Source organism: Lissotriton vulgaris, chromosome 3_1 (genome assembly GCF_964263255.1).
Source record: "Lissotriton vulgaris chromosome 3_1, aLisVul1.2, whole genome shotgun sequence".
NCBI lineage: Eukaryota > Metazoa > Chordata > Amphibia > Caudata > Salamandridae > Lissotriton > Lissotriton vulgaris.
The window spans coordinates 191,126,316-191,152,579 of NC_141689.1; the positions used below are offsets into that span (position 1 = coordinate 191,126,316).

A 26,264-nucleotide genomic window follows, 5' to 3' on the forward strand; every position below is an offset into this window, starting at 1 on the left:
TCCCCACCTAACCCAAATCTGATCACACCCTCACCATCACCACAATCGCCTGACAACCAGGATTAAGGGGATGGAGTAGACAAGAAGAATGCTGATCCATTGGATGATTATAATACAGATCCAAATGCAGATAACAGCCAGAATTATACCCTACAAAACCCTCTCCACCTGATGACAATGTAGGGTATATAGTTAATAAATAAGTTGGCTGAAGGGGAGTTCAGTTTCATAAAGTCACGTTGAGGTTGGTGAAATAAAAATAAACAAGCATTGGAAATGCAATAGGTCTCGCATTAGAAAAGTTGGAGCTATTGGTCTTGTAAATTACAAATATTTTATTTCTTTGTTTTTAAAATAGCTAAATTGATAGCTTTGTCATTTACAATGTCAATAGTTATAACTTTCGCGAATGTGACACCTATAGCATTTGGAATGCAACATGTTTTGTATTTACGTGACTTAGATGGCAGCTCTGGTCGTTAGGCCACATCTCTAGAGAGCAGGGTTGGATTTTTTTTAAAGTGTCCATTTGCTGCAAACAGTGGTGATGAAGTGATACCTTTGCTCGGAGTGCGCACCCCCTTTCAGCAGGTGTTGGCAGATGCCATCTTCAGTCATTGGTGTGTTTGGCCTCCGCTCCTATGGTGGAGGACCCGTGTGCCTTCAGTGGTACCACTGAAGGCACAGATGATTGCTGAGCAACAGTCATGTTTGATGCATGAACTCAAAAAATTATGTTTTCAAGAAACAAGCTCCCAAAGTATGAGTTTGTTTCTTGAAATTAAAAAAAAAAACCCAATGCATTCAGTCCTCACTTGATTACTCTGCCCTGGACGGCCATTCCTTCAATGTACAACAAGACATGGAAATGTAGAGCTGGTAGGAATAAGGGAGAGGTGACCACAGTGGCATGGCGGCTCAGTGGCTGATAGGCCACCAGGTATGATGGTTATGCAGGCAGAGCCAGCAGAGGCTCCAACAATGCAAGCCTGGTGTTTCCTTCACTCCTAACGAGGTTCCAGCTCGGTTAAATCTAAATGATGCCTATAGTTTCAGTAACAATATTTTTAAAGCGGTAAGAATAATTGCAGGGTCGCTGAGTGTTGTACTATTCCGCCTTTGCAGGTTGCAACCCCGAAATCACCTCACACAATGGACGACTAATGGCTTTCAGTTTCTCCCATAGCCCCAGATAAAAGTACCTGATAAAATACACACTGCATTAGACACAGCAAATTGCACAAAATCAACTTCGGTCAACACAATATGCAAAAGCATTGGAGAAATGGACAGTCAAGACAGACCACAAATTCAGATGCATGCTACTATATAAATATAGGCGAGATAACATTATTGAACAGATAAATTGTCGTCTATGCTACACACAGGCATGATGCACACACAAAACAAAAGATACATTAAAATGAAAAACACCCAACTCCGTCTTTGAATGCAGATAACACCACCGCAAAAAGATCATCATCATACACAAAAACACATGCAGATGGATTTTTGAATGCATACACCAACATCGATTAACACACACTTACACATTACATAGAATATACACACACGACGATCTTTGAATGCATACACACCAGACACAAACACACTTCCAATGCACACATGCAGGGATGGGTTTTCAACACTATTCAGATATACTCGCATACAACGACGTCGTCACATACAAACACGTCCTCGCATGCCAGTGTACACTGAGATAAACTGTTTCAGACACGCACGCACACGCACTGCAGAGACACGCGTGATGGGGGTAATAGCAAGGTGGTGAAAAGGGGGGCAAAAGGTAGGAACAATGTCAATGGAATGAGTGAGGGGGAGAGTGGTTAGAGTGGTGGGAGGTAGAAAAGGAAAAAAGTCATCGGCGGGATTGGAAAAGAGGAGTAAAGGGATTGAAAGATGTCAGTAGCAAGGGAAGTAGTAGGCGTGGGAAAGAGAAATTCCACCCAGTTTGAAATTGTGTCCCTTGCAATCAGTGCCAGTGAGGAGAGGTAATATTGCGGGCAAAGGAAGGCATCGGGATTATAAGGGAAGGGTGAGCGGTGGAGAAAAGACACGCTTAAATAGGAATAAGCAGAAGGCAGTAACAGAAGAGGGTTGTGGGAGATGGGAAAAATGTAGGTAAACAATGATTATGGAGTAGTTCGGAATTGAGGTTTGGGAAAAAGTGGGTGAGTCTGGGAAAGCGAACAGGATCGGGAAACAAAGGTGAGGGGAGGGACTGTTAGTGAGGAGTAAAAGCCCCAATGGGGAGCATTAGCAAATGTATAGCGAGTGATTGGTGAAGAATGAGGGGGTTCATAATAAGGAGGGGGAGCGACTAACAGACAAGTAAAGTGGGGGATGAAGAGATGGACTAATTGAGATGGTAGGACAATGATGTCGAGTCACTAAAAAATAGCTTGGTGTTTGTTTTCCTGATGCATTAAATTTTAATCCTTTTAGTTCCAACGCACTGGTTGTAATTATGATTTTTGTACCGCACTGACTCTGTTTGAGGGGTGAGTGCTCAAGATAAGTGGAAACGGCAGTGTTGGGGGGCGCCGCGGCTTATGCTTTATGAATCCGCGCGTCTTTGTTTGGGCCTTGGCTAGCTCCTGTAATCAGGGCTAGGCGCTAATTAGCGGCGCGTGAATTATCTGCGCTCATGCTTTAAATCCAGGCCCTGTTCATTAGGCCTGCAGTTAATGAGAGCGCGTGGCTGCTGGTTTGGGGGGGGGGGGGGGGGAGATGGGGGAGGGGGAGAGTGGGGGGGGGGTGAGGGGCTCGTTGGCGAACTGTTTACCATTCGTCGCAGAAACTGTTTTTTTTTTTGTTATTCCGTCTCCGTCGCGCGTCCGTAGAATATATAGTAGCTTACATTAAAACAAAATTTAAACAATATATTTAACCACTGCACAGCTTTGCCAGTGCTTGCTCAGTGCTATCTGCTTTGGTATATAAGAAATGCGAGGCAGTAGGAGATAAAGCAATTTGGTTACAATTTTTTCTACAAAGGACCTCGGTTATATGAATTTAGCTGCCAAGCTTTCAATACTAGCAGTTGAACTATTTAAATGCTCACTCTGTAATGGTCTGTAAGAGGAAAGTCTTCAAATATGGGGCATAATTGACACAAAGCCTGCCACCAATTGCAACATCTATATAGCGCTTACTGTCCCTAAGTGGGGCGCTGACGCACTTGCCAAAGCTGGTGGCACACTGCACCGTGCATGGTGTTTGGAATGGTTGGAGGCCCGCGCCCATCTGAGCTTGACTGAGCTTGGATCCCGCTCCGGCCAGGGTCCGTGTGTGTCACGAGTTTGCTGCATACAGGAAGAAATAAACAGTGTATGGTAGGGAGAGAGATATGACGGGTACAGGCCACAAGCTCAGGTAGCACTCACACATGAGGGAGATCGTCAATGGAGAGGAAAGGGGGAAGCGAGAGGGTGAAAGATGGGACGACAGGTTTAGAGGCAGGGTCTACAGCAGAGCATCAAAGGGCTGGGCGAGAAGGGAGGGGGGAATGCGAGGAGATAAGGACCCAGAAGAGGAAGGAGGGAAATGCGAGCAAGTTAAAAGGAGACTAAACTGAAAGTACGGCCGGCAGGCCGTGAATAATTAGGGGGTGACAAATGCGCTGGGAGGGCTGCCTTTGATGTGGGAATGCGAGGCAGGCAGGCAGGCGGCTGGTGGCATTGTGCACGCGCTTCATGCACTGCAAGGAATCGCCAGCCAGTGATGGTGTGGTTAAAGACTGGATAAGCCCCTATAGAGCTTGCCAGCTGTGCTGCGCACAACAGGCGAGCCCTAAAAACCTCCTCCCTGGAAGATATGCCGTAACATTTGACCTCTGTCTTTAAATGCACAGTAAATGTGACAAGATAAGAACAAGATTTAAAGACTCGAAAGCGAGTTTGGAAGAATTCAGTGAAAAAGGTTTGTGCAATGGGAGGGGCGAACTAGAACTAAATAATGCCAGGAAATGTGAGTTACATACCACAAAGCCAATGGTAAGCAACGGATGGAATGTATTCCTCAGTCAACTTTCTGAATGACCACAAGATGTTTTTAGCAAACAAGATAGCTGCGCTGTCTGGTAGGCTCTACACTAAAAACTGGTTCAGGGAGGCAAACTGCCTGTAGAAGGCATTGTGTGCAGGGGTGCCTTCTAAGTTCCTAAAGACAGTCTCCTTTTTCCTTTGTTTGTAATGTAGGCCTATATATATAGCTACTTTTGTTTCTTTCAAGTACATTTTGTCAGTAAATGGGCGTGCATTTTACATTGCACAATGCAGATCTTTTCTAATATTCTATAGCTGTATAAGCATATTCAGGAACTAAATTAGGCCTCTGATAGGCTTCCATTGCATGTTCCTATTGTTAAATTCATGGACAGAGACTCTGATTCTGTTGCTTTCAGTGGGAAAAAAAATATGTAAAATGGTGTTCTGCTAAACGGTGCAGAGATTACTCTAGCATTTATGAATTTAGTGAAAATTCCAAGGTACATATATATCGAAAATAGAAAGTGCAACTTTGGGATATCAATACGAACTGCAGTCACTTTGAATGTATATATGTATTGTATGCATGCTAGCATGGACTAAAAGTAGACCGTGTCAGCAAAACCTCCTAGGCTACTCATTGATGCAGTTGACTGTTGTCAGGATAGTTGTGAATTTGGGACCTGTTTCCACCTGAAATTAGTTCAGAAATGTAGTTTATTGCGCCCCTAATTAAATCAATTTCCTCATTCTGCAACAGTTGTACATTAATATTTTCTTTCCAATTTCAGCGATTCGCTAAATAACTCTCTAGCAGTATCCATCACAGCTCAGGAGTCTTCTTTCACCTCATCAGTTATTACATCCTCCAGCCTAACCAGCTCATCCCAGAGTACCAGTCCAGTAACAACATCTTCCTCCTCCAATTATGAACAGACACCTGTACACAACAGGATAGCATACCAAAGTCCTATGCCTCCAACTGACGCTTCACCTGTCACTGTAAGTAGACCATACTTTGATGTTGTTGATATCCAGTTCAGCAGCTGCTGGTTCTGTTCTTATGGCTACAAACTACAGATTTAACATAATTTTCTAATTTTTTCATTGATCATTTGAGACAAAAGTATTTTGGGTCTATGGAATAAATTCTTATAAAACAAATTATTCCCATGCCGATCATAACATCATAAATGGAACATGACATTACACAGCAAAAAAGCACTGAACTGTGCATACTTTACAAATATTTACACTAAACTTAAAAAGCTTCAACGTCGTATGGAAAAGCATTGTGCTCAAAATGTCATGATGGCATTAAGATTTTGTCACCTCAATAGATGTAGATCCAGAAGAGATGCAGGAGAAAAAAAGAATACTCTGACCTTCATCATAGAATCTTAACAACTGGTTAGCTTTGTCTATATTCATTGACCTCGTAACACTAAATGAGAAATGTTATGCCTTAATATGCATGCTGAGATAAAGATCAAGCTAAATGTTATTTCATTAAAAATGTACAGGATTATACTTATACCACTGGTGTCATTGAGAAAGCAGACTAAATATTCTGTATGGTCTTTTTTTTAATTGAAAAATAACACTGGCCAACTAAATTAGTTGGAACACCATTTGACATCCTTTAGTTTTGTTCTTGTGTGAGCATATTTTTGTTAAGGTTTTTGTCAGATAAACATCATACCGTAACTGTTTAATTTTCACTCATGTGCCTAAAAGTCTAAACAAGTAATAACATGCTTGCCTATCTCTGACTGCTGAGCAGAAGTACTTCACTGAATTGAATATCAATTGACCTGGTTAAAAACTTTCTCGTAAGTAGGATTATTTCAGTGCATTTTGAGTATACAGCGTGTGATTCACAGCCTGCAGAAACATCTAGGGCCTCACAACTTTGTTGCTTCTTCATAATCGGCTCTGACACAAAAATAGCGGAAGTAACTGAGCTCATTGTTCCCCTGTATGCAGAAGCATTATGGGCTAATTTTCAGTGTATGAAGCAGAGACCACCATACTGTGCTCTCGTAAAAATAAAGTTGAAGTACTGTTTCTCGTGGAAGACCTCCCTACTCAAAATGGAGGGACTCACAATTAGTACCTATGCCATTGACTTTTGCTTGCAATTCTCATACCATTAATATCCTAGATATTTAGATATATGACAAAAATATATTTTTCAAACTGTTCTCATTCCCTTCTTTAGACTTTGATCCTGAATGAATACCAAGATCAAAGGCATTTACTTTAGATACTTCTTGGTCTGAAAAGTGTGGTGCAAAGAGAGAATGCAGGCCAGTCTTGTACTAATGAACATACACCAAGTGGGTGAAGAAACAATATTTCAAAGTATTGTGCTACGCAATTCCCTTCTTTCTCCATCAGAGATGTGCAATAAACCTTCTTCTTACAGTTCTGCAATATCACAGATGATTTGTGATATGTAAAAATGGAAACTTGCCTCCCAGTGAAATTCGTACAGGGCAGAGTGGTTGTGCAGTGCACGTTCGGGAACTGCTGGTCTGTTTACTCTGTCATGTATTTGACTGAACTCAGAAAAACATTTGTTGTCGCCTCAAGCAGAATGAAAAATGGCAAGGCTGTACTGAACCAGAACACCTCCTAATGGATAGTACTCTTTTTAAAAATTTGCTACGAATTGGTGAACAAACAATATGCTACCAATTTGGGAACAAACAACTGAGGGCTTGTGAACTCAATCCACCAAAGCTGCCAAAGCTGTGTGGGTACCTGTCCTAGACATCTTGGAGCTGCCACATGGACATCCCTCCACATGTATACGAAGTGCTACTTCTCCACCCTTTTAGAGGGACACGACATGTACCTAACTGTGAACCCCAGTTAAAGTTAACTCGAGCTTCATCATCACAAAATTGATGCTGCCACCACAGACACAAGTCTGACCTCCTGCTGCTGGGAGTCCTTCCAGCAAGGGAGGCTTGGACAAAGGGTTTCCTGCCTTGGGAGGTGCTAGCACCACCCCAGACAGGATTTTGTGTATTAGGTAGGACAGGGCTGAAAGGAATGAGACATGCCTGGGGCACACAAGGTGCCCTGTGCATACACCGGCTCAAACCAGTTGCTGGGGCACTCCAGCCCCATCTCTGGCACGAGACCTGACAAAGGATAGGGGGTGTAACCACCCCCCTTCCTGGTCCCACCCATAGGAGGGACCTAGCGATAGTGCAGCCCCCTTTAGCAGCATAAAGGTAGGAGCTGGTCCCATTCCAAATCAGATTAATCCTGACTTGAAACTTACAAGAAGAAACTCTGGACATTCTGCTACAGAAGACTGAAGGAATCTCCCTTGTGGGCAAGGAGTTTCCACCCTGCACAACAGGCAACATCAAGCGTCAAGCGGCTTCACTTTGTTGTCTTCCCTCGAGGATCCAGACTTCAGAGCCCGACTAGACCCGGATTCCCTGACCTCTCCCACCTCAACTCACATCTGCAGCACAGCTGAGATCCGTGGGTGCGACGAGACACGTGGGACCGGCCATCTTGAAGAAACTGCACTTCGCTTCCAGCACGACTTCTGAGGTAACCTCGACAAAGTGCTTTAGGGATTGAGAAACCCTAGCCCCGAGCAGCTCCTGCACCGAAGACCAGCCCTCCAGCATCCACGAGATCTGCGAGGGGCCCTTCTGCCTGTTTGCTGCTCGACCCGTTGTCTGGTCACTTGCCGGCTGGCTAGTGGCCTCCTAGACGAAGATCCACGACATCAACACTGCTGGTCTGGTTGCTCCAGGCTGGCCCTTGCTTCCTTGCAAAGGAGAAGCACCCCGGACCCTCCTGGTCCGCACCAGACGCCTTTTCCACTCACCGCGTGGGTTGCCTTTGCCAAGGCCTGTTGACGCCGAATCCGGAATCAACACCGCCGACAGCAAGAGCCTGCGTGGGACAGCTCAAGCCTCCATCCTGGTCGTCGAAGACACCTCCTGGTCCACGTGGCTGCAGAGTCAAGCGTCCACTCTTCACCTGATCGCGACAACAGCATCTAGTTCCTTCCTGGTTCCACTCCAGTCACTGGCTAGTGACTTTGAACATTGTCCCCTCTGCTTTCAGGTCTTCAGCATTCCTGATCCACCCATGGATCACTTCGGACATCTTCCTCCTGGTCGCCTGCAGCATATTTTCTTTCAGGCTCCATAGACTTCAACGCAGAAACTGACACGACTTCGCACCTATGCAACCGCAGCCCATGAGTGAGGTAACAAGAGCATTTTGGTGCTCAAGGGTAGATTGACTCTCCTAGTGTCCAGTTTCACAGTCGGTTTAGTCCTAACTAGTCAGGATTGTCCGTACTCACCTTTTTCTTTAACTGTACTGTCCATAGACGTTGTTATGTATCTCGCGTGCGAGTTCACATTCTGCACACGCGTTCCGTGGGCCTATTATTACTTACCTAAGGTTAGGGTAGTGTGGTCCCAGCTATCCTACAGCCTCTGGACAGCTCCATTCCTTCTATCGACTTCCTCATACCATTTACTTAGTATATGGTTTGTTGCGCCCCTAGGGCAACATTGTAACTTGTGCAACTTAACGTATTTTTCCTAAGAGTCTTGTCATGTGCTTAGCCCACTGATCTCATAAAGAGTTCAGAGGTGTTTGTTAGCTAATAAATATCTTGTTTATTTTCATAACTACCTGTGTGGTGTCCTTTCATTTGGTATTCAAAGGGTTATATGTGGTAAAACAGCTGGCTTCACATGCCAAAAGAGTTTAGCCTAAGACTGCTTTGTCCATGCTACCATTAGGATAGCTGGTCTATAAGGTTGACTTACAACCAATCACCATAAGGGTTGTTTGGACTGATACAAGGTGGTCACTAGAATTAGTGAACATCATATATCAGGCCAACTTCTCACAAATACCAACTGAGAGCTGACGGATGCCCCTATTGTCCGGTTCATTCTTTCTCAGTAAAACTGTGCATTTTTGGACAACATAGACATCAAAAACTGTGCTAGACTGAATCCACACACACAATCAGAATATGTTGGCCGTAGTCCCAGCTAGCTCACAGTGCATCTTCTGTAGCCTAACCTAGCAAGACAACCGGTGGTATGTGCAACCTCTGAACATGACAACCCTGACTCTCCAAGGAAACAGATCTAAAACCCTTTTGTTTGGTAATTCGTGTATGCACGAAGGGAAACTCAAATTCTCGCATTTCAAATATTTACTGAAGCAATAAGAGTCTTGTGCAAATTGTGTGCTGCAATTATTAATAGAAGGAAATAACAGTAATCCGCATCACAAAAATGGTAAAGAAAATGAACAGCTCAAGCTAAGTGCTGTTACATAGATTATATACTTGCATATAAGTAAAGTTATATAGTTAAGCTCTTTCCTAGCCTTCCCTGTCCTAGTGTGCCTATGGTGGGCAACTCTGCCAGAATCCCTGAGGGTGATCTAAGTACACAGTTACCTGTGGGAATATTTCATTTGGGAGCCTCTTCGTCTAGAGCTGGACACCATCCTTCTCAGGCGGTAAACAGGATTCAGCTGGACTGCAATTCTGGCATGGGGCGACCTCACTAGTGTCAGTGAAATGCTCCTCTAATTAAACAAAGGTATAAACTTCACCCATGTGCCATGCTGAAGCCCCCGCCAGTCCTCCATAATTGATTCTACCCTTACAGAGCAGTCGCCGAGCAGACAATAACAAGACATTAGTTAAATGAACTTATACAGAATGTTCAAGGCTCTGATAATATGCCTACAAAGAAGCGTAAACGGTAGCAAAGTAATTTCAGGGAATTTTATCTCATACAGACACGCAAGCAAATGTGTATCAAGTGCCAACGGTCAAGAGAGATGTCATATTTAAATGTGAGTATGGAAATTGATGGTATTCTTGCCCTGGCCAAATGTGACCACAACAACCACTCCTTGGACGTAAGGTGACTTATGAGCTTCCAAAAAAATGATGCTAAAAATATGGATTTAATCATGTATTAAAACCTGAAATCATAAATGATGTGTGCTCTTTAATAATAAAAGCATAGAGAAAGTCAAATTGTACTAAAAGTCAATAGAAAAATGTGAATATAAACTGCAATTTAGTGAGTAAAAACCTGGACGAATTAAAAAAAAACAAACAAAAAAACTCTTCACTTTCCCGAAACGTGCAGATTGTGTAAATGTTTCAAGGAGTAGCCGAAACATTGCAGTTTCCAGCTACCACAGACTGTTTCTGTTGGCACCCCTCATCAATTCCAAGGAGCAAACATGTTCAACTGCAATCCCCTCAGCTGTGCTGAAGGTGTGGCGGCCAGTAGTGCGACTGCAGAGGATGAACCAGGAACCAGAACAGCAGGAGCTGAAGCATCCCAGCAAGGCTCATAATAGGCATTTTGAATCAACAGCAATCATGCGGGGCATCTGTGCCTGTGAGTTTTTAAGGGACCCACCAGGAGTTTTATGTCCTCAGAGTGGACCAGTTGCAGTTCCAAGCCTATATCCAGGACACACTGGAAAGGGCACAGCTAAAAGCGGAATACAAGCTGAAAGGAGCAGTTGTCATTTAGTTCTTGAAGCAAGGGTGCACTAAAAGACTACATCATTCCTCTCAGGACACAGTAGCACATGTGGCAATGCCATCCCTATCTGGGTGCGTGACGGAACATCTATTGCAGAGCAGGTAAAATAAAACCAACCAGGAACAGAACAAGAAATAGGCATCTAAAAATGCTTCAAAGTACACAGAGTGTATGAAAGAAATAACTCCTAAGACCGTCTGAAAGGTACTAACCAATGTGAAGCCAATTGTTTTTAAAAAGTGCAGTAAAGACTGTATCTCAGAACCAGACCTTGCAACTTGGGGGGAACGGCACCGGCATGACGGCTTCACACCGCCATGAGCACACGCCTACCGTGACTTAGGAGGCGTTAAGAACCTCCGGTTTAGAAGGATGGCTTAAATATACTGGGTTAGTCAGCAGCTTAATTTGCTTTCACAGTATCGCGTACCACTAATTAATGCAAGTGTGTTGTGCCATTTTAAGGGCTTCAAGAATAATGGTGTTATCCGTGTGATTGACGGCTAAATGTCTTAGGCTGCTGACTCCTTTTGTCTTGATCCAGTATAATTAGGAGAAGTTTAATTTGCTATATCTTGTAACATTGCCTGGCATGTGTGTCTTGGTAACTCTTAGAGATGAGTTATGTGACTCGTGTTTTGGTGTTTTCCTTTTGTTTTACACTGCATGTTTCAAAGTCACTCCTCCGACAATAAGCAGCCGCTTGTGCTATATGTAGGATCCTTAAAACCTATACTAATAAGGCTGTGATCAATGGCAGGGTACAGTGCTTTAAATGGAAATATAGATGTGTAGGTACATACTCTTTAGAGTACCTTTTTCTTCCTGAGAAGTGTTTGTACTCTTCCATTAAATGTATGAGCAGTTCTTAGAGGTGCAGGTTCTATCCCTTAAATTGAGACATGCAGGTACCCAGTATTGGACAGTACATGGCCGTTTGAAGCACTGGCCAGGCTTACCTGGACATTTCCTGCATGTTTGTTTATGTTAATAGCAAATAACGTAGATATATAAAAACAACTCCATGCACTATAGGTGCCTGTTTAGGATGCATTGGTTTTCGCGTAGCTTTTTCTCATTCTAACTACCAGCCTGACCATTTCTGGGTCTTAATGGTCCAGCAGTGCAATATATTAGTGAGTTCTTTTCTCCCTCTATTCCTCATTAGAGACAATAAGTGTGCCTATGACATGTTTCTCAGCTCCACGCGTTCCCACGACTGTGTAAGTAGTACTGCTACCACTCTGATCACCTTTATATAAGTGAGTAAAGCAAAAGAATGTATACTCTGCATTGCAGTAAAACAATCTGAAAGAAACCGGTTAGTATTAGATTCCTTACCTTAGAATATCCCCAGGTGTCAGACTGGATCCGGATACTTTTGCGTAGCAGTACCCCTGCACGTCGGTAGGCGTCTTCTGCGGCTAAGCGTCAGTCAGCGGCGTCGTCTGCGCTGGGATGACGTCGCCTGAGTACTTAGATGCCGCCCTCGCGCGCTGACGTCAGTTCTTCTTTTTTCCGCGCCAGCTAAGCGCAGATCCGGAGAAGTAGTACCCTTTAGTCATTTTTTGACTAAACTTTTGATCTTTTTGATCTGCTTTTCGAGCCATTGACTCAGACAGTCCCGGTAGGGATGCCCGGGTTGCAACCCTGCAGCCGACTGATTTCGGTTACCGACCCCCATCGCCGGTGTCTTCAGTGTCTAGGCCTCGACCACGACGACCGAACCTGCTCCGACTGCCGGGCCCTGACGTCCAAGGCTAGGCGGGAGCGGTCCCGCAAGCTTCTTGAGGTCCGGCAGTCGGCCCCGCGCCGTTCGAGGTCACGGTCCCACAGGAGGTCGAGGGACCGGTCGCGTGGTCGGAGCCATCATAGCTCCGCTAGTCAGTATCGGTCTTCGGGATCAAGATCCTCAGTTAAGAGGCATGAGAGGTCGGAAAGACGTCATCTCCGGTGCTTTGGCCCTGGTGCCGCCGGCGACTTCAGTCCCGGCACCGCAGGCCCTCACTGGATCCGGATCGTCGCCGGTCGACCTTACGACCTCGCCGGCCCCCAGGGTGTCACCCCGGGCGCCATCCCAGGACGACTCCGTCCCCGATCCTACCCTCTATTCGGTTCCTGCGCCGGAGCGGCGCTGCTGGGCGCCCCTCTCGATGTCGCCTGGAGATTTTAACTTCAACGAACCAGCCCCATCCTTTAAACCTGACTACCAGGTGATGGGTGACGAGGGGGATTGGGAGGGGTCTGAGGACCCTCTGGCACGAGAGTCAGTCTCAGCATGACTGGACAGGTGAGCTTGGGAATGCCAGTTGGCTGGACACCTCGCCAGACACTGGCTTTGTCTCCCCTCCCACTGTGGCTTTGGAGGAGGGGGCTACCTACATTGTGGTGCTGATGCGGGCAGCCAAGGCCTTGGGCCTGGAGCTCCCCATCGCGGCCGTGAGGACTAACCTCCTCACTGGGCAGAGCGATGGCAACGACGGTGGCGATTCGTCGCCACACCTGGTTGAGGTCCGCCAATTTTTCAGCCGATGTCCAGAACACTGTTATGGACATGCTGTTCGATGGCCGTCGCCTTTTTGGCGACAAGGCAGACCGAGCGCTTTAAGGACTCCAGGCGCACGGCCAAGTCCTTGGGCCTCTCCGCCCTGCGCCAGCAAACGGGTGCCTTTCGCTCCTTTCGTGGCCAAGGAAGGGGCGCTCCCACACGTGCTGCCAGCCACGCACCGCAGACTAACATCCAACGCGGTGGCGGCCGTGGAAACCGTGTGGCAGCGCATATGGGACAACGGCGAGGCCAGTCCACACCTTCCCCTGCAGCATCCGCCTCTAAAGCCTCCTAGTCTGTGCTTTCAGGCCCATATGATGCCAGTGGGGGGCAGGGTTCGCCATCACCACTTCCACTGACACGTTGTCATTTCGGACAGGTGGGTGTTGCAAATCGTCCGAAGGGGCTATTCCCTTCCTTTCTAGGCGACCCCTCCAGCCATGCCACCGCAATACCACCGCTTGTCGGGGGACCACTTGCAACTTCTGCAAGAGGAAGTTATGGCCCTCTTGGCCAAGGGGGCCATCGAGCGCGTTCCTGGGCCGGAAGTAGGATGTGGTTGTTACTCCCTCTACTTTCTGGTACCCAAGAAGGCAGAGGTGGCCTACGCCCTATCTTGGACCTACTGAACGTCAACGGCTTCCCCCGGAAGAAGTTCAAGATGCTGACACTGGCTCAGGTCTTAGCTGCCCTGGACCCAGGAGACTGGATGGTAGCGTTGGACTTGCAGGACGCTTATTTCCACATTCCTGCCCTGCCGGCCCACCGCCGCTACCTGCGGTTCACGGTAGGCCACGGGCACTTTCAGTTTATCGTGCTCCCCTTCAGCCTTACCAAAGCCCCACGGGTGTTCACGAAGGTGATGGCGGTGGTCGCAGCTCATCTGCGCAGGTTAGGGGTTTCAGTCTTACCCTACCTCGACGACTGGTTGTTGAAGGCGGACTCGCCCCAGACAGTCGTCTGCCACCTCCAGACAACGGCAGACCTCCTGCACCAGCTGGGGTTTTCCATCAATGTGCTTAAGTCACACCTGTGCCCCTCTCAGAGGCTCCTCTTCATTGGAGCGGTTCTCGACTCTGCGCAGTTTCGGGTTTATCCTCCCGAACAGCGGGTTCGGGATATTCAGGCTCTGATTTGGAGGTCGCTCCTTCAAAGATTTGGCGCCACAACTGTGGAATGCCTTGTCTTTGTCTTTGAGGACAAATGGCAATCTCTTAGCCTTTAGGAAGGACCTGCTTTTTGTACAGTAAGCGTGCCATCCTCTCCTGCTCCGTACCTCTTTGAGTTATTAGCGCCGGGACACTCTTTTGAGTAGCTGAGCGCTATATAAAACTTATATTAACATAACATAACATAACATTCCACTCTTTCAGCCTTTATCCCAGGTCTCAGTCAGGTTGACGCTGCGGCTTCTGGGGCTGATGGCCTCCTGCATCCTTGTGGTGCATCACGCCCGGTGATGCACCAGAAGAAAAGCACGTAATTGGTCTAAATTGCCCTTAGATCGATGGACCGTAGCTCTGGAGACCTCCAGACTTCCAACCAATCAGGAGCTCATATCAGCTAATAACAACTACAACAACTGGATTGACGCCACAATCTCTCTTAGTAAAACTGTCTTGAAAAGACTTGGGAAGACTGCTCCCTGGTACTCGGCTGAGCTCAGGGGAAAAAAACGCCAGTGTAAAAAACTGGAAAGGAAGTGGCGTCTGGACTGTGCTGTAGCGGATAAAATCTTATATAGGGAGGCGATAAGAGCCTATAAGAATGAGATTAAAGCGACGCAATCCGTTATTTACACAGAAAAAATCGTTGCGGCTAGCTCCAAACTCAAAGAAATTTACCAAATTGTTAAAAGTCTTACCAAGCTTCCCCAAAATCCGCCATCTAATCACAACATACAAATACGTTGTGACGACCTGGCTGATTTTCTTTTTTCAAAAAATTAATCAAATATATCTGTCATTCTCTGCTGTCGATATGGAGCCTCATCTTGATGGCCCATCTCTGTCCCCTCAAGAAACCGTGCGACATCCATCTATCATCTTGGATCACTTTCCTTTGTTGGATTTGGAGACGCTTAGTCCCCTATTGTTACAAGTAGTCGGGTTCCCCCTGTGACCCAGCTCCCCCTTGTACCTTAGTGGCTGCTATTCATACAATTCTCCCTACCATCCTCGATCTACTTAATGCTTCTTTATCCTCAGGTACTGTCCCTCCTGTATGGAAACAAGCAATGGTCCGAGCACTTCTGAAAAAACCAAACCTGGACCCTAATAACTCCAGCAACTACCGCCCCATTTCTCTGCTTCCCTGGGTAAGCAAAATTCTCGAAAAGCACGTCAATGGTCATCTGACGGGGTTCCTTGAGAATAACCATCTTCTCGACCACTCCCAGACAGGTTTTCACACCAAGCATGGGACGGAGACTGCGTTACTTGCGGTAACAGAGGAAACTAGAGGGATTTTGGATCGGGGGGGATCAGCGGCAGTTATCCTCCTCGATCTAAGCGCTGCGTATGATACGGTGAATAATAGAATTCTTTTGCATCGAGTCTGGGGTGTCGGGGAGAGCAATGACCTGGCTCAAGTCATTCCTTAGCGATAGATCATTCCATGTTTTTGAGGGGGACACTGTTTCTTCCAGTAGACCCTTAGGCTGTGGGGTACCTCAGGGCTCATCTTTGAGCCCCACGTTATTTAACGTGTACATGAGACCACTGGCTGAGATCGTCCGTCCATATGGTATTAAGATCATTACATATGCGGACGACACTCAGCTTGTGGTCTCTCTCACACAGTGGGACAGCCAATCGGCATAGGTTTACTTGGCGGGATGCCTGGAGAAAGTTAATAAATGGATGACTGCCTTATGTCTCAAATTCAACGGAGACAAAACGGAGCTTATGCTCCTGGGTTGTTCTGCTTCCCTCACGATTAACTCAATATGGCCCTCATGTCTGGGCCCACTACCAACACCTGAAGATACCATAAAAAGTATTGGTATCTGGTTGGACAGGTCCCTTACTTTTAATAGCCAGGCAACTAGTCTATCAGCCATCTGCTTTGGCCTCCTGAGACTTCTTAAGAAGATTCTTCCTCTTCTGCCCTTTGAGGCCAAACAAATCGTGGTTCAAGGTCTGATTCAGTCCCGTCTTGACTGTAACAATGCCCTCTATCTAGGAGCCCCTGAATACACCTTACGGAAACTTCAGTTAATCCAAAACTGTGCCGCGCGAACGCTGCTTCAGCTCCCCTGTAGGTTTCAGCTAAACCCGGGCTGCGGAGTCTACACTGGCTCCCTGTCAAGGAGAGGATCAATTTTAAATCCATGTGCATTTCTCACCTTGCATTTTGGAAGACCGGTACGATGATTAACAACAATCTAATCACTCCCTATCTTCCAAAAAAACAGTTCCACTCATGCTTTTCTTGTCACCGTCCCCAAGATCAAGAGATCAAGATCAGGAGGTCGGTCGTTTTCCTACAACGCGGCCAAAATGTGGAATTCATTGCCCCTCTATCTGAGATCCAACCCCAATCTGTCCTCATTCCGTAAACAGTTAAAAACTCTTCTCTTTAACAAACCTGACCAGACTCCTTACTGGCGACCGTTTTCTTTAGGTTGCACTGTTTTTCTTTAGCGCTTGGATGTCTCAGGGCAACTATCGCGCTCTATAAATCTCCTTTTCATTTCATTTCAGAGGCGGAGATCAGAGGCCTCTGGTCTCCAGCGGAGTCCCGGCTCCATGTCAACCTTCTGGAGCTGAGGGCGATTCGTCTAGCACTGAAGGCATTCCTCCCCTCTGTCCGGGGGAGTGTAGTGCAGGTGTTCATGGACAACACCACCGCCATGTGGTACTCCAACAAACAGGCCGGGATGGGGTCGTGGACCCTCTGCCAGAAGGACGAGCTCAGCCGACGGTGCATGATGAATCACGAATGGCGTCTGAACTCTGACGTGGCGCAAGGCCTCTTTCTGCAGTGGGGAGAGCCTTGGTTAGATCTATTCGCCACAGAAGAGAACACGCAATGTCTTCAGTTCTGCGCATTGGAATTTCCAAGGCGGCACTCGCTCGGAGACTCTTTTCGTCGCGAGTGGAGTTGCGGTCTGTTGTACGCCTTTCCGCCTATACCACTTCTGCCCAGAGTGCTGAAGAAGATCAAGCGCGACCGTGCCCAAGTTATCCTTGTGTCTCCGGACTGGGCATGAAGGTACTGGTATCCCGAGCTACTCAGCATGTCTGTTGGTCCCCTGGTTCGTCTGCCTCTTCAGGAGCACCTTCTGTCGTAGCAGCAGGGGACGGTCCTCCATCCGAACCTGTCCAGTCTCTACCTACATGCTTGGAGAGTGAGCGGCGACAGTTGAGGCCATTTTACTTGCCTCCTGAAGTCTGTACTGTGATTCTGGCAGCCAGGCGTCCCTCCGCAAAGTCGGTATACGCCTGCAGGTGAAACAGATTTGTGGCATGGTGCACAGCAAAGGCTTTGGATCCTCTCTGCCCCTCTTTCTGAGGTTCTCCTCTTCCTTCTTTCTCTTGCCCAGCAGGGCTCTGCTCAGGGCACCCTCAAGGGTTACCTTTCTGCCCTTTCAGCCTTTTTAAGGCTACCTGATCAGCCATCTTTGTTAAAGTCCCCTATTGTAAATAGGTTTTTAAAGGACATCACACACGTTTCCCCCTGTTCCATTTGTGATGCCTCAGAAGGACTTGAACCCTGTTCTTACCTATCTGATGTGCGCTCCCTTTGAGCCACTTCATAACTGTCCTCTTCGCCTTCTTACTCTGAAGACTGCTTTCCTGGTTGCCATCACCTCTGCCAGGAGAGTGAGCGAGCTCCAGGCTCTTTCTTCCAAACCTCCTTTCCTTTCTGTCCATCCGGACAAGGTTGTGTTGCAGACAAGACCCTCTTTCCTGCCCAAGGTTGTCACTGCCTTCCACATCGGGCAGTCCATCACCTTGCCCACCTTCTTTCCGCATCCTTCAAAAGAGGAAGAGCGGCTCCACCTTCTGGACCCAAAACGTGCACTCTCGTTTTATCTGGATCGCACACGCCAGTTCTGGCTGGATGACCAACTCTTTGTTGGTTACGTGGGCGCTAAGAAGGGACGGGCGGTACACAAGCGGACCAACTCTTGGTGGGTTGTGTTGTGTATCAAGGCATGCTACTCCTTGGCTAAGAAGGAACCTCCTGTTGGATTGAGGCCCCATTCCACTAGGGCCACGGCGACTACTACTGCCCTAGGCCAGGGAGTCCCCTTGCAGGACATTTGTCAGGCAGCTACGTGGGCCTCGCTGCACACGTTTGCAAGAAACTACTGCCTGGACATCAAGTCCGGAGGGATGGCTTCTTTGGCTGTTCCGTCCTCCAAGACTTTCTGGTGTGATCATTGTTTCGCAGACCCACCACCGGAGTTGGTTTTGCTGGGGTATCTATTCTACGGTAAGGAATCTAATACTAACCTGTTTCTGTCAGATGAACAAGTTACTTACCTTCGGTAACAATATAACAGTAGTTGGTATTAGATTCCTTACCGCCCCACCCATCCTCCCCGTTCTGCAAACCGATATCTAAGATTGAGGTCACCCCCTTTCAGGGCCCTAGTTTCATGGCACCAGTGTTGGTTTTTATCATGGCTCTGCGTGTCTGACGTGGAAAAGCTGTGTACAAGAACTGACGTCAGCGCGCGAGGGCGGCGTCTAAGTACTCCGGCGACATCATCCCGGCGCAGACGACTGACGCGGAGCCGCAGACGACGCCTACCGACGCGCAGGGGTACTGCTACGCAAAGGTTTCCAGATCGAGTCTGACGCCTGGGGATATTCTAAGGTAGGAAATCTAATACTAACTACTGTTTCTTCCAGATATATTGTTACCAAAGGTAAGAAACTTGGTCTTTTATTCCATTCATTGGTTTATATAGATAAGTAAAAATGTCAAAGCACTCAAAATTACATTTCATGGCACGATCAAAGTAACTCATATGTCAAAAGATGGATATTCAAAGCAATAAAAGGGGATTTCAAACGCACACACAATCCAAGTAAAAGGCATTTTACTCTAATAAATAAGGCAGAATTTAGAAACTTCAACTTAAGAATGCAGCAAAAAACAAATTCAGTTTGATAATGCACATAATTAGTGATTGCCCGTCTTACCTTAAAGATCCTAAATGTAGGCAAGGGTCATTCCCTCCTTGCATTAACCGAGAACAGAATAATACAAAATCATAGTTTGTCAAATTCCCTTCTGTAGACCAACTCCTGACACGTTTCTAGTGCTTTTCCATTTCTCTGTCACCTGACTAATTGTAAGTAACTTTAGTCTTAGTTTGCTATAAGAGTGAATGACTGCAGGGATTGGGGAAGTGCAATGTCTCCAGGTAAGATTTTGCAGCCCCTTTTTATAAGATCTTTAGGTACTGCAACTAAATGGCAATGGAAAGGATTGCCCCTGCATCTTGCCATAATTTACCAATTTTTGGTGTGTCGAATTTCATGTGAGAGTTTCACTGTTCAGTTGCCTTAACATCTCTGTGCAGAAGTACAGTGTTAGGGTGATTTCTTAATTTATGTGACCTAAATAGAATAAACAATTCTGTGGACCCTTCTCATTTTTTTTCTTTCTCACATTGCAGAATGGACACAGCGGTACACGGACCCCACAAGCTGTTAACAGTATGTATATCACACTTCATTAAAAGAGTTCTTTCCAACTTTTGCTTCTGATGTTTGTCATTAACCCTAAATGACCCCGATTTGCTAGTGTTATCTGACCTCTGATGGCTGTGTGGCTTGTTAACTGTTTCTGTTTTTTAACGTCTTACTAATTATCAGATTTTGGTAAATATGGGCCATTCTTCTGTTGATTATTTTCCATTGTGTGTAATGAGTAAATGTTTCAATTGTACAACAGCATCAAATATTTGATTTGTAGCATTGCATTGTTCTATTAACCAATTCTGCATCAACGGCATCTCATCTCTCCAAGTGTAATGAAAGAATACCGGGATACAGACCATATGGTAATGTTTAGAAGCGGTCATACTTAACCAAGAGCGATTGTAGGAACCTGACAGTTTTGTCTGACTTACTAAGCAGTATTTGAGTAAAAAAGGTGGCATGCTTCATCATCGGAAGTGGTAACAATGCTTAAGGTGAACTCCATTGGCACCCAAATGCTTTCTGGGGATGTGACCACTTTTGCATGGCTTCATACCAAACATAAGGTAAGGCTAGTTTAAGCCGTCTTTTTTTATATGATAAACGTGCTGCCTTTGTTCTACTGTAGTGAATACACAGGTTGCTACAGGTATTCACAGCCCACCTCAGGTTTGGTGGAGATGTCAAGTTGCATAAACTAAGAGTTCTGCAAAGTGTGCTTTCCCACCCTCGGGGGACGCAGGTCAACTTTGTTCAATGCATCAACGATGAATGTGAAGGACCAGCATTGTAGCCCTGCAGAACACTACTCCGTGTATTATTAAAATAGCGGTATCCCCATTGGGTTGCTAGAAATTCCTGGGAAGGGATCAGGGGCAACATGGTAACAGTAACCAACCTATTTCATTATTCATATCATCGCACAATCACTGCACTAAGACAAATTTACACATTTGTAAAAGTATTTATTACTAGAGTAACAATCTGTTTCTCAGTACGTCTGAAAACAACTGCACAGAATATTATAAAAAAGAGCAAGAAGGCACATTATAAACCAGGATACAATCAACATTTCTAGCATGGTTAAAATGTAATCTAAAATCGAACACCCTAATGCTTACTTCTATGCACTATACTGAGAGAGCATGCAAGGCAGAGTAACTTGCAGTGGAGATTTTCTTTAGAAAAGACGTACTACATACTTTTGTGACAGCAAAAGCTGTCTATCAGTTGTGCCGTGAAGACAATGTTCTCTGTGAAGGACACACAGTCCTAATGCATATCGCTTTTATCCTTGCAGAGATCACAAATATATCTTCCACAGGTATGTTTAAATCTATCTTCTAAACAACCTAACTTTTAGACCCAAATGTTGATTAAAATTCAAAACCAACATGGGTTATTTATTATTACTTGCAGAGACAGGATACTGAGTCCAGCAAGTGAGGCGACACGATTTCTCACACCAGTTACAGTACATACCAGGTATAACACCAACATAAAACCCAGCCTTTAACCCCCCTTGAACAACCTTGAATTATGACTCTCACACACTTTCATATGTTTTATTTCCAGACACGCCCCTGATGAAGGCACCGTCGTGGCGCCGAAATGCATAGGGCTCTTTTGTTAATGTTTTGTATATTGTTTTATGCATAAACATGAAGCCAAAGTATTGAATGTGTAATTATGTCACAATGTTTACAAAAATGATGAATCGAATCATATGTTTGTGTTATGTTATGAAATAATTAAAAAAAAACACATGAATAATAGAAATCGAGTATAAAAACCAAAGAATAAGAATAAAAACAAGTATAAAGTGAAAAAGTGTGTTAAGCATATTTAAAGCGCGGAGCGCCAAGTGAACAGTGCCCGGTTTGATTGGTCTAGATACCAATCGTAACCTCTGTGAAGGACAAACATGCTGTAGTAGCGCCGTCCTCCAGAACTCTGCTATATGATAATAATGAAATTTATACAGCGCACGAATACCAAAAATGGTGTCTCAGCCCTAGAACTATGAACAGACACCCCACCAACACCCCTCACTGAAACAACCAGGTTTTCAGATTTTTTTCTAAAGCCCATAAGAGAGATGGTTTTTTGTCTTTGCCTTAGGGACGGGCGGGAGGCCTATTTCCACAGGCCACCAGAGCTTACTCCAGGAAAGTTGTAGGTTGCCGAATATCAACACTTCCGTCTTCTCAGAGTTTAATTTAAGGCAGTGACTGCTCATCCAGATGTTGATGGCGGCCATGCAGGTTCGAGGCATGTGGGCTGCTGAATTCATATCTGTGCATAGATCGCCGCCTAGTGTTGGGTCCGGATGCTCGCACATTGTTGTCCTGGAAGAGTCTTCGAAGTATCACGAGATAGGTGGCTCCTCCCCTGGACTACAGTGCGCATGGGCATCGACTCCATCCTCAGATTGTTTTTTTCCGCCATTGGGTTCAGATGTATATTGGTTCACTCTAGTCGGAATCGATATAAAACTTTCTTAAGGCCAAAAGGCCTTTAGCTTTTCATCGGTATAGTCTTGCGTTCGTGCCCGATTCTTCCAGCTCGGTTCCGAGCCGGATTCCAGAGAACCGCGTGCTTTTGACGCGGAGGGCCCAGTCGGCGCCACAGACCTTATCGACTGATAATCATGGAACGGAGCCCGTTCAAGAGATGTCCCGTGTGCAACTCCAAGTATGCCCACATCGACGTCCACCCGGTGTGCAACAAGTGTCTGTCGCCGGATCATGATGAAGGCAGTTGCATGGCTTGTTCCCGTTTTCGGTCCAAGAAGACGCTTAAGCATCGACTCGCTGCGCGCCAGGAGGCCCAGCAGACTGCACCGGCGCCTGTGGACATCTTCGATGCCGGGGATGATGAAGGAGCTGACTGGGAAGTTGGTGAAAACCTGTCTAATTCCGCGTCGGAGGTCGACTATGACTACGACGCGGACGCTGAAATGTTCGAAGCGGAAGAAGTCTTCGACGAGGTAGGAGACGACAATGGGGCCTTTAGGGCCATGGAGGATAGCTCGAGCGAAGAGCTAACTCAAACTGACATTGGGGCCGAAACGCTTCAAAAGGCTCAGGTCTAGGGATCGCCACTAGGCCTTACCAAAGATCTTACAATGGGTTCTACGACCCCGCCTTCGGGCTCGGCTACAGGCATTACTATTGAGCCGCACCCTGCAAAATCGAAACCGAAAATAAAACCAACGGTCTCGACGCAAGCGAAAGCACTGGTGCCCCCCTCGAAACCGAAAGTACGCATTACTTTGGTCGGATCGAAGGCTCTGAGCCGCCTGCACCGACGAAGCAGAAGGGTGTTGTCGATCCGAAGACACAGGTCAAGGGCGTTGAGACGAAGTCTGCCACGCCGAAGACAAAGGTCAAGGTGGTCGAACCGAGTAAATCGGCGCCGAAGGTGGTCGACACAAACAAGGGGCTCGGTGATCCAAAGGTTCTCGAGACTCCGCGTCAACATGACAAGGCCAAAAGCGGCACAACCCACGAGGCCACGTCTAGTGGTGCCTCGAAGAATCCCGTCGACTCAGCGAGGCCGTCCGCCGCTTTCTCCAAGCAGGTGGCGGACTCCCTAAAGCGCATCAAGGAGAAGGCCTCGAATGTCGGCCCGAAAGATCCTCCACCTTCGAAGCCGGTCAAGAAACCTCCAAAAAGGATCGACGTTCACTCCACGCTGCCGCAAAAAGTGGCGCCGAAGGCTTTCACCCCTAGGATGGGCGCCGGCGTGCCCGAGAAGGTGCCCTCGGTGCCGAAGTCGACGACAGTGGTCCCAACCTTAAAGCATCGACAATCTTCGTTGGAAGAACAACAAGAACACTTTATCGATGCCGAAACAGGGAGACTTTCCCTCCATAAACAGAAAATTGCCCCGGAACAGCCAATGGAGTCCTATAAAATTCCTTTAAAGAAAAAGGATTCCACTTCAACTCCTGTTCTTGTGGAACCACTTTCTCCACATGGCCATGATGTCTCACCCACTTACTCTGACGTGGACGCTGGGGATGGTGATGATGATGAGTACTGCTATCCTCGCTACACCGACCCTGATGATACCAATGAACCCTGGGCAGCTGGTGCTGACCCAGGTGATCCTCACTCTACCCCAGACATTCAACTCTATGGTGTAAAACATCGCCTACAGAGGATTCAGCGGCGTTTAATGCCCTCATTGAAAGGGCGGCTAAAAATCATGACGTCCAGCTCCATGCTGACCCCATTGAAGTGGACTTTCTTTTTGACACCTTTTCCATCTCAGAGAGAACTGTCAAGACTCTGCCTATGTTGAAGGGTGTCTTAAAACATGCTGGCGAGATCTTTAAAGAGCCTACCAGAGCCAGGGTGATAAACCCTAGAATTGAGAAGAAGTATAAAACAGCGCCTACTGACCCTACGTACATCAAGGAACAGTTGCCTTTGGACTCTCTTGTTGTTTCAAATGCCCGGAAGAGGGCTAATTCTCAAACAACTGGTGATGCTCCTCCCCCAGATAAAGAATCTAAGGTGTTTGAGGCATCAGGGAAAATGGTGGCAGCTCAAGCGGCCAATATCTGGCGCATTTCAAATACACAAGCACTTCTAGCGAGGTATGACGGGGCACTCTATGACACACTGGAGACCCTGTTGCAGCACCTGCCAGACGAATACAAAGAGGCAGCTGAGATGCTCATCCAAGAGGGGAAGCAAATATCCAATGCTTCCATTAAATGTGCACTGGACGCTGCTGATACCGCGGCCAGAGTTGTCAACACTAGCGTCATGCTGAGACGACATGCCTGGCTCAGAATCTCGGGATTTAAGCCAGAGATACAGACCACCATTCTTAATCAGACAGTATACCCTGATCATCTGTTTGGCCCAGAGGTGGACATCACCTTGGAAAAGACAAAACAAGCATTTACAATGCAATGGTCTCGGCATTGTTAAAGTTAGAGCTATTGGCATTGCGCATGATATTATTTTTATTTATGTTTTTGTTTTTAAAACATAAATAAATGACATTGTCATTTACAATGCTAATAGCTCTAACTTTTGCAATGCCGGGACCGTTGCATTGTAAATGCTTGTAATTAGAGTGTGTGAAGCCGCTAGGAGCCTTCCTGGAAATGGGCCTGCTCGGGAAATCCTAATTACTGGAGGATTAGAGGCTTGAGCGCTAACAGCGCCAAAGCCTGTGCCTGTACAACCAGCCTATAACTCCAGCAGCCGGGCTCGATCATTACAGAGATCGAAGGGATACCCCGAGCAAGATCTGTCGATCGATAAAGAACAACGTCCGGCACCCGAGAACTCTAATAACTTGAGACGGATTGATTCGGGCATCTTTAGTATGCTACAAGCAACATGTTGGGCCACATGCTGCACTGCACGTCGGTGCGCAATGCAAACCTACGAGTCATGTTGTGCACCGCTGCGATGCACGGAGCAGTCCTCGCTGTTCATGTGCCCCAAGCTCCTCACAGCTTGCACAGGCACTCTGAACTCCTCTCGCTTGTTAATATTAGTCCTGGTATGTCTTAAAGACAGAATGCCCCAATTATTATTCTGTGTCACTGCGAGGCAGCGGTATAGCAAGCGAGAATGCTGTGAGGCATCATAATAAAGGGAGAGCCTCGAGGCTACACGAAGGGAATAAAGGCATCAACTGTTAATGTACCAAAACTACTCACAGTAGGCATATGTGCTTTATTCTCTCCCTGGCTGCACACGAGGATGTGGAGTAACGGCCAGAGCTGTTGACTTTGAGGTTTGAGTTTCGGCATCGGCTCAACATCCTGTGATTCTGGCCAAATAATCTCCCCGTGTCTACCAATATATGAATGTGTCCTTGTGTAATGTAACTGCGGCTCATGTAAAGCGCTCCAATACTCCGCTATATAAAATGGCCACAAAAAATGTACACCACTCTAACAGACTGTGTGCTGTCTAAGATCCTGGGATGCCCTTGTAGCTCAAGTCCCCCAGGAGTTGCTGTTTCCGTTTCGGCAGGGATGCAGGGTCGAGGCATTGTCGTACCCTGCTGCGACCTGGAACAAAGGCCCCTGGTTCTCGGAACGCAATCGCTGGGACAGAGCTGCGCTGGGACGGAGACAGCATTTTCACGGAGAGCAGAGGGACTCGCTATGATCACTGGTCATTTGCCTGCTGGGCCACAAAGTAAGCGCTTGATGCCGGGCAGCGCTGCAAACATACCGGGAGACCCGGGTCCATCCAGGCGGGTCCTACTACTTTACACACTTCGCATTGGAAAAACAAGAGGAGGAGCCGAAGAAAGAAAACAAACACTTACATCGTCCTCGCGCGCTCCGTGGACGGCCGCAGCCCCGGGTCTGCCGCGGCCGGTCCTGCAGTAAGGGGCACGGCGCATGCGTAAGCCCGAAACCTTCCATGGGGCACGGCGCATGCGCAAGCAGCGGGAGGTATAGCTAGCGTCTCAGCTTCCG

General features: G+C 46.8%; 1 protein-coding gene across 4 annotated transcripts in view; it reads left to right on the forward strand.

The window, feature by feature from the left end:
- UBAP2 (ubiquitin associated protein 2) overlaps window positions 1–26,264 on the forward strand; it is a 1,436,418-nt gene that overhangs the window by 653,741 nt on the left and 756,413 nt on the right. For all 4 annotated transcript variants that reach the window (XM_086960301.1, XM_086960303.1, XM_086960302.1 and 1 more), the window contains exons 15-16: window positions 4,802–5,012; window positions 19,777–19,816. In XM_086960301.1, the coding sequence (XP_086816427.1) occupies window positions 4,802–5,012; window positions 19,777–19,816 (251 nt within the window). The remainder of the gene's footprint in view (window positions 1–4,801; window positions 5,013–19,776; window positions 19,817–26,264) is intronic.